Raw genomic sequence first — 17,575 nt, forward strand, 5'->3', positions numbered from 1 at the left:
CTTCATGTAAATTTAAGTCAAAATATTTCATTTTTATTTTTAAAAAATATATAAATATCTAATTTACAAAAAAATTAGCAAATTTCCAATTTCGCTAATTTTAAAATAGATAATAATACCTTCAAAAATAGTTATTACTTTGCATTTCTCATATGTCTACTTCATGTTTGGATCATTTTGAAAATGACATTTTATTTTTTGGGGACGTTAGAAGGCTTAGAAGCAAATCTTAAAATGTTTAAGAAAATTTCTAAAACCCAATTTTTTAAGGACCAGTTCAGTTATGAAGTCACTTTGTGGGGCTTACATATTATAAACCACCCATAAATCACCCCATTTTAGAAACTACACCCCTCAAGTTATTCAAAACTGATTTTTACAAACTTTGTTAACCCTTTAGGTATCCCAGAGAATTAAAGGAAAATGGGAATGAAATTTCAAAATTAAACTTTTATTTTATTTTAGTAGATATTAAATTTTAATCTATTTTTTTCTGCAACACATCAAGGGTTAACAGCCAAACAAAACTCAAAATCTATTACCCTGAATCTAGATTTTACAGAAACAGACCATATGTGCTCAAAAACTGATGTATGGGCGCACAGCAGACTTTAGAGTGGAAGGAGCACCATATGGCTTTTGGAGAGAGGATTTAGCTTGTTATGCCTTTTCAGAAGTGTAAACCGTTATATATTTACTTATTCTAGTTATAATGGATATTCATTGCCTTTAAGAGCAATGTTGGTTTATATTCACTATTTGTATGGATTTTTAATGTAGGCCGAAGTAAATTTATGGGAAGATTACTGCGTCGTTCAAAAGAACTAGTGTTATTGTAACAATTAATTATACATTTAGACAGTTAGAAGATACACAACTACACAAATACAAGTAAAGGCTTCATTGTATTTCTTATCTGAACATGAATTCCAGAGTGTGAGAATTGTCTAGATGCTCCTCAAAGTTTAAGATGTCAGGCAAGTATGAGTTAACCCTTAATGGTATGATGCTTATAGCTTATACAACAGTGCCACCTAGGTATGAGTAGGAAACACACCACCAGTAGCAAAAGTGCATTCTGGGTAGTGTTATGACGTCACATTCCTTATCAATGTACATGCCTATCCGACAATGATTGGAAAGTTCCAAACTAGAAAGGTGTGCTCATCTGATAAGTTTTGGTTAAGAAACCACATACCAAAAAGAAGGGGAACCACAAGAAGAAAAAAAAAAAAAAGGAAAGAGTCGGGAGAAGGCTCTTGATTATCAGGACATTTTGGAGAGCTGACTTCCCCTAGACTCTGCCTATCACCTACATCCTTGGGTAATGTATACTATTGTTATATGTAGTATTGATAACAATTAATTGGCTTGATACTTAGCCAGATACCCGCTTATTTGCGAACGTGTAACGTTAGTTGCTACATCAATATTGTCGCTGATTTCAGTTACGATGCATATAACTGAATAAAGGACATAATATTGGAGAAACTCTCTCATGGGAAAATGTATTCCATAATTTGATATCAAGCTGATATTTTATACGTTTTATTGCAATACTACCATTATCCAAGATTGGTCATAAGATTTGGCAGGGCAAGGGTTTGCATCTGTCATTGTCTTTATTGAATTTCTGTGCATAATCAATTGATTGATATATCTCTCCTAATTGAAAGCAGTATTGCATAATATTCTTGTGTTGGTTGAGTAGTGTTTTGTTGGCACCATCTAGTGGCGAATTCTGGGTACAGCATATCATTGAAGTTTACATTGATACATTTTTGATTGTATTCTAAATTATTGTATAATAAATAATTAATATATTGCATAGACACTTGCACCCTGTTCTTACTGATTGCACAAGATAATTAGGTTCTCGATCAAACTATTTTTGAGGTGCCTATATGTCCACCAATATCATTTGAATAATTTTTCTTTTGATCCATTCGTGTATATATATATATATATATATATATATATATATATATATATATGTCTCAGTGAAAAACAGAGCAGCAAGGTGAAAAAAAGAAAGCTGTTTCTTCACCCAGTGGTGACGCGACGTTTCGGCTCCAACATGAAGCCTTTGTCAAGCTTGAATAAACAGCTTTCTTTTTTTCACCTTACTGGAGTGCTCCTCTGTTTTTCATTGATATTATCCTGGGACGTTATTCCCACTGGAGCTTGCACCCAATCTCCAATATATTCCAAGGTTGGTGCTGCCAATTATTATATTTTATATCTATCTATCTATCTATATATCTATATATCTATATATATATATATAAAAAGCATTTGCTTTATATCCCCGACAAGCTGGAATGGTAATTGGGAGCTATGTCACATATGAAGACACCCTGAGGTGGCCCTACAGTGGAAACCCCCAAACTGTGTCCCCATTCCGGAAACTACACCCCTCAAGGAATATTTCAAGGTGTGTAGTGAGCACTTTGACCTCAAAGGTGTTTCCTAGAATTAGGAAACACATGGTTGTGAAAATGAAAAATTGCATTTTCTTTTCACAAAAAAGTTGCTTTACACCCACATTTTTCACTTTCCCCAAGGGTAACAGGACAAATTGCACACCACACTTTGTTCCCAATTTCCCCCCCCCAAATATGGCAACACCCTCAAATGAAAGCTAAAAGTCTGGACTTTATGTCTATGTCCATTACATAACTATAACTTGAATATGTTTTAGTAAACAGGTAATAAAAACAAAATTTGTGTCAGTGTCCAAATATATATGGACCTAACTGTATGTATATATATCTAACGACAAATCTTTTTTCCACACAAAAAAACTGTAAAAAATAAAATAAAAATATGTGCAGATGTAAATGAGCACACTACTGATCTGTGCTCTGCAGCACACACACAGATCGTGCGTGCGTGCAAAAACTGTAGTATAAAAATTCACTACAGTGCTCTGCAAAATGCACGCACGCAGATGGTGCGTTCGTGCAAAATTCTAAACTGACACTAACTCCTATATCTAACTAACTAGCACTAACTGCAGTTCTTTTTTTCACGCAAAAAAATGTAAATAAAAACCCTCAAAAATGTGCAGATGTAAACTAGATGGTGTCATTTCAGAAGAAACCACAGGATGTTGGCTTGAAAACGCTAGAGATATGAACAAATTCTGTTTAAGCTGGTTTATTAAAATTTTAATACAAGTCACCCAATGACTGACAGTGCCAAATTTGAGGAACCTGCCATTAACAGTCTAAGAGTGCCGGCAATTAAAATTTTCCCATATAAAACGAATGCCTGAAATGTGATTGGCCTCTGACTTTAAAACTGTGAGAATGGCAATAATTGAAAGTTTTACATTGAAGTCAATGGGTGAAATCTGATTGGCTGTTTTAGGCTCCACCCACTTTTCCTAAATTTTGACCAGTCACCCAGTGAGTAATTGTGCTAAGTTTGGGACACTTGGCATTTAAACGGTGATAATAGCATCAATTTATTTTTTTTTTTTCATTAAGGTCAATGGCTGAAATCTGATTGGCTGTTGTTATCCCGTCCCCCTTTTTTTTTTTTTCCTAATTGTGAACACGGTTCCCAAGGTTTGGGAATTATGGCATTTAACGTGTGAAAATGGCAGCAGTTTTATTTTTTCTATTGAAAATCAATGAGTGAAATTTGATTAGTTGTTGTTGGCTCTGCCCACTTTTTCTAAGCTTGAAGTTGAAACACCCAATGACCACATTTGTGATATTTGAGGTCCATGCCATCAATAATGTGAGAACGGCAATATTTTAAATTTTTCCCATTTAAATCAAAGAAATCCGATTGGTTGTTTTTGGTCCCGCCCACTTCTCTGAATTTTAATCTGAGTCCTCCAGTGACCATCTGTGCCAAGTGGAGGACCCTGCCATTAACAGTCTAAGAGCAGCAGCAGTTTTTACCAATTTAAACAAATGGCTGAAATTTGATTGGCCATTGTAGAACCCGCCCACTTTCTTATACATTTTAACCCCAGTCACCCACGGTGCCAAGTTTGGGTACTCTGGCTAAAATACTGTGAGAATGTCAGCTTTTTACATTTTCTTATTGAAGTCAATAGGGAAAATCTGATTGGCTGCTTGTGGCCCCGCCCACTTTTTAGAATCCCCGAAATGTGACAGATATTTTAAGATTGACCCCATGACTTAAGTGACCCAAGTTTGGCGAGTTTAACTTCAAAGCTGTACGGGTGGCAAAAGTTTACAATTTTCTAATGAAAGTCTATGGCAAAAAGTGGGGTCTTCGGGGGGGGCCTCCCCACGGGCACGAAGGGTGGGATTAGGGTTGAGTGGCAAACCGGTGTCAGCGATATATCGCAATATGGCTCCTCCTAGCTCCCCATATTCATGTCTCCGCCCACCGACAGAATTCGATAAAAGCAGAGGTGATCACAACAGCCAGGCAACAAAAGTCTCTCCAACTCCCACACACAGAGTTTGGCCTGCGAGGAGTGAGAGAGACGAGACCTTAACCCCTTAATGCAAAATGCTGTGCCATGTACGGCAGGGGAAGCTGTGCCAGAATGCATTTCGCCATACATGCTCGGCGGGCTGATCGGGCGGGTGCAGGAGCTGCGCCCGCCCGATCACTGCAGGCGTCCTGCAGTCCCTGGTAGCCGGGCCCCTGCTGTTTACAGCGATGCCGGCGGATTAACCCCTTCTATGCCGCAGTGAGCGCTGACCGCGACATAGAAGTGGTTTGCGGCAGGTGAAGGAGCGCATCGGGTCCCCAAGCTGCTGTGGCGTGGGACCTGATGTGTGACAAGGCAGCCGGATGTCGTGCAGAGGCTGCCCAATGCCTTGCACGGCATGGGGACCTGCCTTCTACAGGTGCCCAGGAGATCCAGCCTCAGGCTGCGTCTCCTAGGCAACCTGTTAGTGTATTACTCAGTGTAATACACTAACATGCAATGCATTACAATACAGATGTATTGTAATGCATTGCAGAGGGCATCAGACCCCCAAAAGTTGAAATAAAGTTGTTTTTTTAAAAAGGGGAAAAAAGTGTTTTCAACGCTCCTTTCCGCTGATTTTATAATAAAAAATGAAATATATCTATAAATATATCACATCATCCACCCGTACGATAGACACCAGAAAAAAAAATGAAAACTGTAAAAGAAAAAAGCTATTTTTGTCACCTTACATCACTAAAAGTGCAACACCAAGCGATCAAAAAGGTGTATGCCCCCCAAAATACTATCAATCTAACAGTCACCTCATCCCACAAAAAATGAGCCCCTACATAGGACAATCGCCTAAAAAAAATTATATATATATATATAAAAGCAAAAAACGGAACAGCACCTCCTGAGACTAATCGCAGGTGCAAGCTACCCGGCAATAATACAGCAAACAAATAAAGTAGCAGCACACCACTAAATGCACTAAGACTGAGTATACAGGTGAATATGTGAACAGGGTCAAATACATGACGCCAATATTATTATTATTATTATTATTTACTGCAAATGCAGTAAAGAAGCTATTAGCGCATATTATTGATCAAAAATATGTCGGGCCCACCTACCCGGCGACAAGGTTGCTTCTTATCAGGTGGGACCTACTCTAACATGGAGGGTCCAGCTCCATTTTCACTCTGATTTAAAAACACCAAGGGCTGGGGGATGGGCGAGGAGTGCTAAGTTCCAAAGAGGATGCCTAGTCCTCTATAATATACATATAAGCAAAAAAGTGCATCTTAGTGCATTTAGTGGTGTGCTGCTACTTTATTTGTTTGCTGTATTATTGCCGGGTAGCTTGCACCTGCGATTAGTCTCAGGAGATGCTGTTCCGTTTTTTGCTTATATGTATATTATAGAGGACTAGGCATCCTCTTTGGAACTTAGCACTCCTCGCCCATCCCCCAGCCCTTGGTGTTTTTAAATGAGAAAGGCTCAGTGGAGCCGAAACGTTGCACCGCATGGTTGAATAAAGAACTTTTCTACTTTTACAAGACCGGAGTGCCGTCCTTTTTCTGGATATATATATATATATATATATATATATATATATATATATATATATATATATATATATATATATATATATATTGCTCTCAGACTATGGAGACACTAAAACATGATTTTTTTTGTTTCAAAAAGGCTTTTATTGTGTTAAATGTAAAAAAAAAAAAGTTAACATATTAGGTATCGCCGCATCCGTAACCTTCTCTATAAAAATATCACATGACCTTACCCCTCAGAAGAACACCGTAAAAAAATAAACTGTGTCAAAAAGCCATTTTGTCACCTTACATCACAAACAGTGTAATAGCAAGCGATCAAAAAGTCATATGAACCCCAAAATAGTGCCATTTAAACAGTCATCTCATCCCGCAAAAATGATACCCTACCTAGGACAATCGCCCAAAAAAAATAAAAATAAAAACCTCTCAGACTATGGAGACACTAAAACATAATTTTTATGTGTTTGTTTCAAAAATATTAGTGTATAAAACTTAAATAAATAAAAAGTATACATATTCGGTATCAACGCGTCCGTGACGACCTGCTCTATAAAAATATCACATGATTTAACCACTCAGGTGAACACCGTAAAAAAAAACTAATAAAATGGTGTCAAAAAAACATTTTGTTACCTTACATCACAAAAAGTGTAATAGCAACAGATCAAAAAGTCATACGCACCCCAAAATAGTGCCAAAAGTCACCTCATCCCGCAGAAATTATATTCTACCCAAGACAAATCGCTCAAAATATAATTTTTTTTAAACAGGGAAAAAAAGAAAAGCAGACATATTAGGTATCTCAGCGTCCATATCGACCGGCTCTATAAAAATATCACATGACCTAACCCCTCAGGTGAACACCGTAATAGATTTAAAAAAAAAAAAAAAAACGGTGTCAAAAAAGCCGTTTTTTGTCACCTTACATCACAAAAAGTGTAATACCAAGCGATAAAAAAAAGTCATAAGCACCCCAAAATCATACCAATCAGTCATTTCATCTCGCAAAAAATTAGCCCCTACCTAAGACAATTGCCCAAAAAATAAAAACTATGGCTCTCAGAATATGGAGAAACTAAAAATTGGATTCTTGTACTCACCGTAAAATCCTTTTCTCGTAGGATGCATTGGGGGACACAGCACCATGGGTATATGCCCAGCTGCCACTAGGAGGCTGACACTAAAAGTAAAACGTGTTGGCTCCTGCTATCTGGGCTATACAGGGCTCCAGATGGCGACCTAGAATTGCAAATGCGACCTAGAATTAAAAAAATGGCGACAAGACTTTGTAGTCTTGTCGCCATTTGCGCCTAGACCCTCTGCTGCTCTGCCGCTTTAAGAAGAACGGGATTTCATACAGCAGGCAGACGGCAATCCAATAACAGAGCTCCGCACAGTACAGAGCTCTGTTATTAGTGAGGAGGCTGCCGATTGGTCATAGTATACCCGGGCTGCCCTGCTATTGGCTGCTCCTCTCACACCCCCATTCACCCGAGCTAAACACAGTTGCAGCTTGCTCTTCAGTCATGAAAACGGGGAGCCGCTTCATGCAGACTGTTCCACAGAACAGGTTAGCTTGAGAAGTTTTTCAGCGCATACTTAACATTCCACAGACACAGTCACCCCTGCGCTGCCGCTGCTAAAGGCTAATCCTTATGTCTTTACGACCCTGATAACACTCAGGGAGCCGCTGCTGGTGCCCGTGTGAGCTCCCTGCCTGGGCTCACAAAAATTATCTTAATAAGGGAAGAAAAGGATTAATAGGAGCCCGTGCTGGTCAAGACACTAAAAAGCCAGTGAACCATATCTCTTTCAATAGTCGTTCTTAGTAGGAGATAACCTCCCCTCCTACTAAGCACGAACTATTGAAAGAGATATGGTTCACTGGCTTTTTAGTGTCTTGACCAGCACGGGGCTCCTATTAACCCTTTACATACTTAACATTAGCAAGTGGCGAGATGACTGATGATCACCTCGCCACTTGCTAATGGCTGCCGCTGCCCAGTATAGCCCCCGCCTACCTAACCCTCTCTGTGAGTTTCCTATATTATGCTGAAGTGTGGGGGGGAAGGGGGGCTTTTCTGGTGTGAGCCCGATAAGTGGGATTGTGACCAGTTCCATCGGTTGGCGCATGTGCAGCGGTATGAGGGAGCACTCCGCCATTTGTACAGCCTACGATGCGGAGATGCCACCACGCTGGGGAGGCTCAAGTGTGGCTGGCAGTGAAGGTGTAAAGGCCGCAGGGCTGCCGGTCGTTAAAGTAACGAGCCTGGTATAACAGGCTGATATAAGGAGCAGCCGCGCAGCCCACCTACTCCTTGCAGGACTCTGATCATGCACCCTCCCTATCCGCCCTTCCCAAACTATGGGCCCACTTACTGGCTACAGCCCCCCTACTACAAACCCAAGGGGCCCTACTGGAAGCCTCCCTACAAGGGGGCCCCAGGGTCCATGAAGTCTGCCCTTCCCTTTGACTGCCTGGATAACTACCGGTGGGCTCAGCTGTAGGCCTTGCTCAGCCAGCTGGGGTCGGAGTTGGAGCTGACTGAGCCGCTCTTACACCAAAGAAGTAGGGGGTTCAGGTGAACCCCAGAGTGGACGCGTCTGTTCAGTGTTCACTGGGGCCCCATACGCTGAAGAGCCGGAAGGGATGGCCCCTACTGTGCCGTGTGTGCTATGCACAGAACTGCAGGGAGAGTGTAAAGTCCTATTTACCCTGATAGAGCTCTATCAGGGTGAATAGGACAAGGGATGAAAGATCCCAGGTTCTAGCCCCTAAAAGGGAAAATAGTTATTAAATAACAAGTTTAAAAAAAGTTTAAAAAAACACCAAAATATTAAAGGGACACCGACAGGGCCAATAAGCATATTGAGGTATATATATGTGACTACAGGTCTTATAATGGGTATTACAATCATATAAGTATCCCCCCTGTCCACATTATACAAACAGTAAACTTTAAGTTTTATAACCTGCTCCAAGGTCTGCAATCTGCCCAAGGGGCGGCGTTTCACCTCTCTTGCGCCCAGCCAGCCTCTCCAACTGCCGATTTGAAGCGCCGCCCAGTTCATGAATATTCAGTTTGCTGGGCGGCTTCTGCGGTCCCCGCTCTGAAGCGCTTCGCTTAACAGTGCCCTGCGCATGCGCCGGATCTTGTGAAGTCGGGGACAGTAAGCGCCGCCCAGCGAAGTGAATATTGATGAGCTGGGCGGCGCTTACTGTACCGGACTTCACAAGATCCGGCGCATGCGCCGGGCACTGTTAAGCGAAGCGCTTCAGAACGGGGACCGCAGAAGCCGCCCAGCAAACTGAATATTCATGAACTGGGCGACGCTTCAAATCGGCAGTTGGGGAGGCTGGCTGGGCGCAAGAGAAGTGAAACGCCGCCCCTTGGGCAGATTGCAGACCTTGGAGCAGGTTATAAAACTTAAAGTTTACTGTTTGTATAATGTGGACAGGGGGGATACTTATATGATTGTAATACCCATTATAAGACCTGTAGTCACATATATATACCTCAATATGCTTATTGGCCCTGTCAGTGTCCCTTTAAGTTTAAATTACCCCCTTGCCCAATTTTACATATAAAATATATAAACAATACAAAAAATTACATATCGCCACGCCCAAAAAAAGTGCGAACTATTAAAATATTTAAAAAAATCTCCTATGCGTTTAACGCCGTAACAGAAAAAAAATAAAAAATAAATAAACACTTGCAATTTGCCATTTTTTTGTCACCTTGTCCCGACAAAAATTAGGTTAGGACTGGAATGCAAGCGAATGGACTGGACATAAAATCTGGAATGCACGCGCCTTTTTTGGCGTTTTTATTTTTTTAACGTGGTATCAAGTATCGCAATACTTTTTTATGGTATTAAATAGAGTCAAAATTTTGGTATTGTGACAACCCTAGGTTAGACCTGTGTTTTTGTTTTGTTTTTATTATTAAACTGTAATTATATGTATTTTAAATTTGGCTCCTAAATTTTTAAGGTTAGGAGCCAATAGCTCCTTGATATTTGTTTTTGTCTGGAGCCCTGCTATACTCACTGCAGATGAAGGAGCAAACCAGTAGGTAGAAAAGCAGTAGGAGCACAAGACAAAACTGTAAGCCAACAAGTCCTAAACCAAAAAGGACCAAGAGAAAACTTACGGTGAGTACAAAAATCCAATTTTCTCTTGAATGCATTGGGGGATACAGCACCATGGGACGTCCTAAAGCAGTCCACAAGGGAGGGCAGCAATAAAACAGCCATGCAACGCAACTAATTCACGGCTGCTTGCAGAACCCTGCGACCCAAACTGGTATCAGCAGAGGCCAAGGAGTGGATGTGGTAACATTTTGAAAACGTATGGACAGAGGCCCAGGTGGCAGCCTTGCAGACCTGGGAAGCTAAGGCCTGATGTCTAACCGCCCTAGTGGAATGAGCGGTCAATCAAAAGGGAAAAGGAAGGAACACGACCCTTGGCAACATAGGCCTCCGTAACTGCGGACCTAATCCAACCAGCGAAAGAGCTCAGTCAACCGAAGATAAAAGGCGAAGCGCCCTAACAACATCCGAACGGCGAAGAGAACGCTCCCTCTGTTGAGAAGGTTTAGGACAGAAGGACAATCATCTCATTAATGTGGAAACTGGGCAGCCTCACACCAGGAAAAATAAGTCTTCCAAGTACGATGATAAATTATGGAAGACTGGGGCTTGCGTGCATGGAGCATAGTCTGAATAACAGACTCCGAGAGACCGCGGAACCTCAGAACCACGGCCTCAACAGCCACGCCGTTAAACGCAGCTGATGTAAATTCGTGTAGAGTAGCAGACCTTGGGAAAGGAGGTCGGGACACAGAGGGATGCGCCATGGCACGTCTGCGAGGAGGAACAGAAGATCCGCGTACCATGCTCGGCGAGGCTAGTCTGGGGCCACCAGAATCGCCGGAACCCGGTCCAACTTCAGGGGCTTGAGAACCTTGGGAAGGAGCGGAATGGGAGGAAAGAGGTAAACGTGGCCGAACTGGGACCAAGGAAGGACCAGAGCATCCAAGGCCAGTGCCTGAGGGTCCCGAGACATCGCAAAGTAACGCAGGACCTTGTGGTTGAGAGGCGGAAAGGTCTATGTCCGTCGTGCCCCAACGCTGACACAGACGAAGAAACACCTCTGGGTGAAGAGACCACTCACCCGGGTCAGGGCTTTGGCGACAGAGAATCCGCCGCCCAATTGTCGACCCCGGGAATGTGGACGGTGCGGAAAACCCGGAACGAAGGACTCCGCCCACCGAAGTATGCGGGATGCCTCTTCCATAAGCCTCCTGCTCCTGGTGCCCCCCTGATCATTCAGGTACGCCACCGCAGTGGAGTTGTCTGTCTGGACACGGACTGGAAGACCGGAGAGAAGATGTGTCCAATGAGATAGAGCCAGAAAGATCGCCCTGAGCTCCAGATTATTGAGGCCCTGAGAAGATAGGGACCCGAAGACAGCTCCCCAACCCGTATTGTGTAAAACTTAAATAAACAAAAGTATGCATATTAGGTATTGCCACGTCCGTAACAACCTGCTCTATAAAAATATCACATGACCTAACCCCTCAGGTGAACACCTTAAACAAAAAAAATAAAACGGTGATGTAACAAAAAGAGTAATACCAAGCGATCAAATAGTCATATGCACCCTAAAATAGTACCAATCAAACCGTCATCTCATACTGAAAAAAATAAAATAAAAAATATGGCTTTCAGAATATGGAGGCACAAAAAAAAATATATATATTTTTTTTTTAAATGCTTTATTATGTAAAACTGTCATATTTGGTATTGTCGCGTCCGTAACAACCTGCTCTATAAAAATAGCTCATGATCTAACCTGTCAGATGAAAGTTGTAAATAACAAAAAATAAAAACAGTGCAAAAACAGCTATTTTTTCTGTTACCTTTCCTTTACAAAAAGTGTAATATAGAGCAACCAAAAATCATCTGTACCCTAAAAGAGTACCAACAAAACTGCCACCTTATCCCAAAGTTTCCAAAATGGGGCAATTTTTTTTTTTTTTTTAGAGTTTCTACTCTATGGGTGCATCAGGCGGTCTTCAAATGTGACATGGCAAGTTAAAATTATCCCAATGAAATCGGCCCTCCAAAAACCATGTGGCGTTCCTTTCCTTCTGCGCCCTGCCGTGCGCCCGTACAAAATCGCCGTACTCAGGAGAAGTTGGGCAATGTGTTATGGGGTGTCATTTTACATATACCCATGCTGGGCGAGATAAATATCTTGGTCAAATGCCAACTTTGTATAAAAAAAAATGGGAAAAGTTGTCTTTTGCCAAGATATTTCTCGCACCCAGCATGGTTATATGTAAAATGACACCCCAAAACACATTCCCCAACTTCTCCTGAGTACGGCGATACCAGATGTGTGACACTTTTTTGCAGCCTAGGTGGGCAAAGGGGCACACATTCCAAAGATCACCTTTCGGATTTAACCGGTCATTTTTTACAGATTTTGATTTCAAACTACTTCTCACGCATTTGGGCCCCTAAAATGCCAAGGCAGTATAACTACCCCACAAGTGACCCCATTTTGGAAAGAAGACACCCCAAGGTATTTCGTGATGGGCATAGGGAGTTCATGGAAGTTTCTATTTTTTGTCACAAGTTAGTGGACTATGAGACATTGTAAGAAAAAAAAAAAAGAAAAAAAGAAAAATCATCATTTTCCGCTAACTTGTGACAAAAAATAAAAAGTTCTATGAACTCACTATGCCCATCAGTGAATACCTTAGGGTGTCTACTTTCCGAAATGGGGTTATTTGTGGGGGCATAGTATAATGTCTCCTTGTGTTTTTTTTTTCTTTTAAACGGGTATTTATCTAGATATATATCGCTATCGCGATAAAATATCATTATCGTCTGAATATTTTGGATATCGCCCAACCCTAGTTGGGATCGGTTAACAAAGCACAAACAATCTATTCGGGTATGCGCCGAACAAGTGTGCAAAGTTTCATAATTGTACTCCTAAAACTGTGAGAGGAGTAGAGTATAGAAAATAGCTAAATTTTCATTGGTTGTTGCTAGCTCCGCCTACTTTTGAGTGTCCCCTCCCAAAATTAACCTTTTTATTTGGGTTGACACCAACAATATGTGGTCTGCATTTGGGGAGTGTAGCTTCAAAACTGTGCGAGTGGGAGCGATTTGAAAATGTTCCCTGTCAAAGTAAACGGCCAAAAAGGGGTCTTCGGTGGTCCGCCGCAGTGGAGCGGAGGGTGGGATCGCTTATTAAAGAACAAGCAACTTACTTCGCTATAGGTCGAAGAAGTGTGGAAAGTTTGGCGTATATGCACCCCCAAAACTGTAGAAAGAGAGGGGGCACTAAAATAAACAAAAAAAATAAAAAATAAAATAAAATAAAAATAAATAAAAAATAAATAAAAAAATCGAAGAACAATATGTTGGCCTTTCAAGCCAACATAATGAGCACACTACTGATTGGTGCTCTGCCACATGCACGCACACAGATTGTGCTTGCAAAAACTGTAGTATAAAAATTCACCACAGTGTTAAAGGGTTTCTGTCACCTGAAAAATGGGTATTAAGCTGGCTGACATTAGCGATGTGCTAATGTCAGCTGAACACAACTATATTAGTGCCATCTCACTGCCTGCCGCTGTTATTGAGAAAAACAAACTTTTATAATATGCAAATTAGACTCTAGGCGCGGGGGGGGGGGGGGCGTTGAACCTGCTCCTAGAGGCTCCGTTTGCCCACCTCTTTTCACGCCCTTCTTCTCTTGATTGACAGGGCCAGGCAGCGCTGCTCTCCTCCCGCCGGCCGTGTCTGCAGTGTAAATCTCACGCCGTTCAGTATTCGGCGCAGGCGCAGTGAGGAAGCCAGCAGCCGCCGAGCGTCCTTCCCTCACTGAGCTTGTGCCGAATACTGAACGGCATGAGACTTACACTGCAGACACGGCCGGCGGGAGGAGAGCAGCGCTGCCTGGCCCTGTCAATCAAGAGAAGAAGGGCGTGAAAAGAGGTGGGCAAACGGAGCCTCTAGGAGCAGGTTCAACGCCCCCCTGCTCCTAGAGGCCAATTAGCATATATCATAAAAGTTTGTTTTTCTCAATAAAGGCTTTAGGCCGTGAGATGGCACTAATATAGTTATGTTCAGCTGACATTAGCACATCGCTAATGTCAGCCAGCCTAATACCCATTTTTCAGGTGACAGAAACCCTTTAAAAAAAAAGGTGTCAAGTCTCGATATCTCCACGGATCTGATATTATTGCCCTATCTGGAGGATAAATCATCAATATCTGTAGCCTAAATATCCCCTCTAAGATGCTAGATGTGCATAATATTATTATTACAAGGTCAAAAGGTGAAACTACATTTATAGAAATATATAATCTCAGGAAAAGTGACAATGGAAAACCAAAGTGAGTGTTTTAAACACGTACCTGTCTCTGTTCTGGTACGGTACTGCGAGACGCCTGCAGCACAAAGTGGAAAAACTGTGGCCAGCGATCCAACTTCTCACTTCTCAGAATGACTGCCGAAAGCTGTGCAATAGCATAGCGAACTTTGTGCCTGAGACCATCAATAAGATATCAGAAGAAAACCCTGGCAATGTGATAACATTCAGCTCCCAAGTTCCCAACCCTAACCTGCTGCACATAGGTGGTCATTTATCAAACTGGTCTAAAGTGGAACAGGCTTAGTTGCCCATAACAACCAGATTCCTCCTTTCGTGTTCCAAAGGAGCTGTGAAAGGTGGAATCTGATTGGTTGCTATGGGCAACTAAGCCAGTTTTACTTTACACCAGTTTGATCAATGACCCCCATAATAGCTATTATGCAAGAGTTCCCCTGGAGACCGACGACTGGATGACAACAGCCATACATATTCTACAGTTGCTAGTGGAAACAGTCTACAGATCCACCATATTTCTAACTGCTTTGCTGCTCCATTGTGCAATGTGGGGCCATAACAAGCATCAAAAAGTTAGTACGTGCTCTCACCAGCCCAGGCTGCATGGAGGATGAATGATCAATGCTGAAGATTTCAGTTTTAACCAAACAAAAATGTCAATGTAGCACTAGACCATATTGTAGTATAAGGAATGCAAAGTACTTAGGGGAAGACTTATCAAACTGGTGTAAAGTAGAACTGGCTTAGTTGCCCATAGCAACCAATCAGATTTCACCTTTGATTTTCCAAAGGAGCTGTCAAAAATGAAAGGTGGAATCTGATTGGTTTCTATGGGCAATTAAGCCAGTTAGATAAATCTCCCACTTAGTCTACTATTAATTTTGTCCAGCAGAATGCCAGAATCCACAATGGTAACCTGACAGCTCCCATTAAAGGGGTTATCCGAGTAATGGAGAAAAAAACAAAAACATTATAAAGCTCATCCGGACTTACATGTACATTAGTTAAGCTTGATTTTTTGGGGAAAAAAAAACAACATACTTACACCTTTGCATAGTTCTGTTATTAATGCATTTTTTTTATGGTGCAGCAAAACTGTGGGGGGCGTGTAATAACAATGACTGAGCTCTCCCTCATGAATATTTGTGGGCGTGAAAAATCTGCCCTTCCCCTCCCCCTGCTCTGCACAACCTGACATGATCATCTCCTAGCTCACACAGGCAGAAGATCTGCACTACATACTTCACACACATGTATACATCACACCCTGCCCCACACACTCATCACACGCATGTATGTGGTGCAGTATGTAGTGAATGCAGACAGGCTATTACGCTGGGTTCAGACCTGAGCGTTCGCGATGGAGCGCTCTGTATGCGCGATTGTACGGGCGTTTGCAATCACGCATACAGAGACAAGCGAACGCCCATTGTCGCGCGTTCCCGCTGAAGTCTATGTACGGGAACGCGCGACAAGACGCCCCAAAGAAGCTCATGTACTTCTTGGGGCGTCGGGCGTTTTACAGCGCGATCGTATGCGCTGTAAAACGCTCAGGTGAGAACCATTCCCATAGGGAATAATTGGTTCTTGCCTGTTGAGCGTTTTACAGAGCGTAGGAACACGCTGTAAAACGCTCAGGTGTGAACCCAGCCTCATAGCCAAGTGATAAAGTACAGGGAAGTTCCGCCATATTGGACTGGATTTTATCACTTGGCTACGATTGCCTGCTGTTAGACAAGTAATGGTTCCCTGCCTAAATACCCACTTCTTAGGCCCCATTCACACCAGCACTATTTATTTCTGTTGTTCTTCTCATCTAATGGAGCAGAACAAGGAAAATAACGGAAGTGCTGGATCGGGAATGTAAGGGTGGGTTTTTGTCATATGATCAACATACACAACAGATGCCATACTGTGACATCATCACCATGGAGTTCCATTGTAAAAAAAAAACAAAAAAAGGACTTTTTTTTTAAGGACTCTGCAGGAAGGGAAGGTGTAGTGTACCAGGTTTTTCCATCCTGCAAAGTGCAGCAAAAAAAAACATGTAGGCTAACGTAGTATCTTCTTTTCCGTTTTTCTGATCCTATACTGGTACAGAATAACTGAACATGGCCACAGATGTGAACAAAGCCTTAGGGCTCATTCACACGACTGTATCAGTTTTTGCAGACCGCAAATTCCAGTTCCACAAAAGACACATACCGGCTGTGTGCCTTCCGCATTTTGCAGAACGGAACATCCTTCTCCATGAAGGAAATGCCTATTCTTGTCCATAAATACATACATATATGTAGGACATACATATTCGGACAGAACACGGTGTGCTATCCGCATCTTTTGCGGCCTACAGGGGCTACGGTCACCGCTGCAGTGCAGATACATGGTTGGTGGGACGGGACCCACTGCGCATGCGTGCCTATGCCCACAGTCCTGGCCACAAGAGGCAGGTGTTTTTTCCCATAGTGTACAAGCACGGCCACCACTACTGGGTTGCAGGGTGGTCGTAATCCATGCATACAAGTGCTGCTGATCACTAGCCACATTCCCACCTTCCTTTCTGTATTTCATGCCTCCTCATAATCTCCATTTCTACAGAGATTCAGGTGAAGTTCTTATCAGCCCTATTCAGGATCATAATCCCTGACAAGCAGAGCAGAGAGGAGGATGAGATAAATCTTTAGCTCAGTGTTGTAAATTAACTTATCAGGTTTTGTGTGTACTAAATTCGGACGGCGGCCATTTTGTTTCCCCTGATGATTGCACCCCGGACAAAACAAGCCATTATAACTAACGTGAGGTATTTGGGAATATATTTATAATAAAGTAATATTTACGTATTTTCATTTTCTAAATTCCCGTAGAACCCCTTTAAGTTAAGAGAACGTGTCAAGCTTCCAATAACATATAGTATTTTATTAGCAGATTACATTAGCAAATCATTTTCACTTACTCTGGTTCCTTTGGAATGGCTTCAAGCAGAAGGGTTTTCACACTGGATAAAGAAACAAAAGCTGAATATAAAGAAAAGAATACATACAAAACAGCACTGAAACACTGAAAACAAGCACAACTAAGTCCTCACCTGTACTTTAGAAACCATTTTGTCAGGGAACTAATGTTATAGTGAACAGAGGTGATTAAAAGGCTCCAGTGAGTTAACACTGTTTACAAGTC

The 17,575-nt window shown here is 42.0% G+C and overlaps 1 protein-coding gene across 1 annotated transcript in view; it reads right to left on the reverse strand.

Moving 5' to 3' along the window:
* Nucleotides 1–17,575, reverse strand: part of IPO4 (importin 4) — a 133,847-nt gene that overhangs the window by 94,742 nt on the left and 21,530 nt on the right. The window contains exons 4-5 of the mRNA XM_044273143.1: nt 17,352–17,393; nt 14,427–14,556 (exon numbers count right to left, since the gene is read on the reverse strand). Coding sequence (XP_044129078.1) covers nt 14,427–14,556; nt 17,352–17,393 — 172 coding nt within the window. The remainder of the gene's footprint in view (nt 1–14,426; nt 14,557–17,351; nt 17,394–17,575) is intronic.

This window comes from Bufo gargarizans, chromosome 1, assembly GCF_014858855.1.
Source record: "Bufo gargarizans isolate SCDJY-AF-19 chromosome 1, ASM1485885v1, whole genome shotgun sequence".
Classification (NCBI taxonomy): Eukaryota; Metazoa; Chordata; class Amphibia; order Anura; family Bufonidae; genus Bufo; species Bufo gargarizans.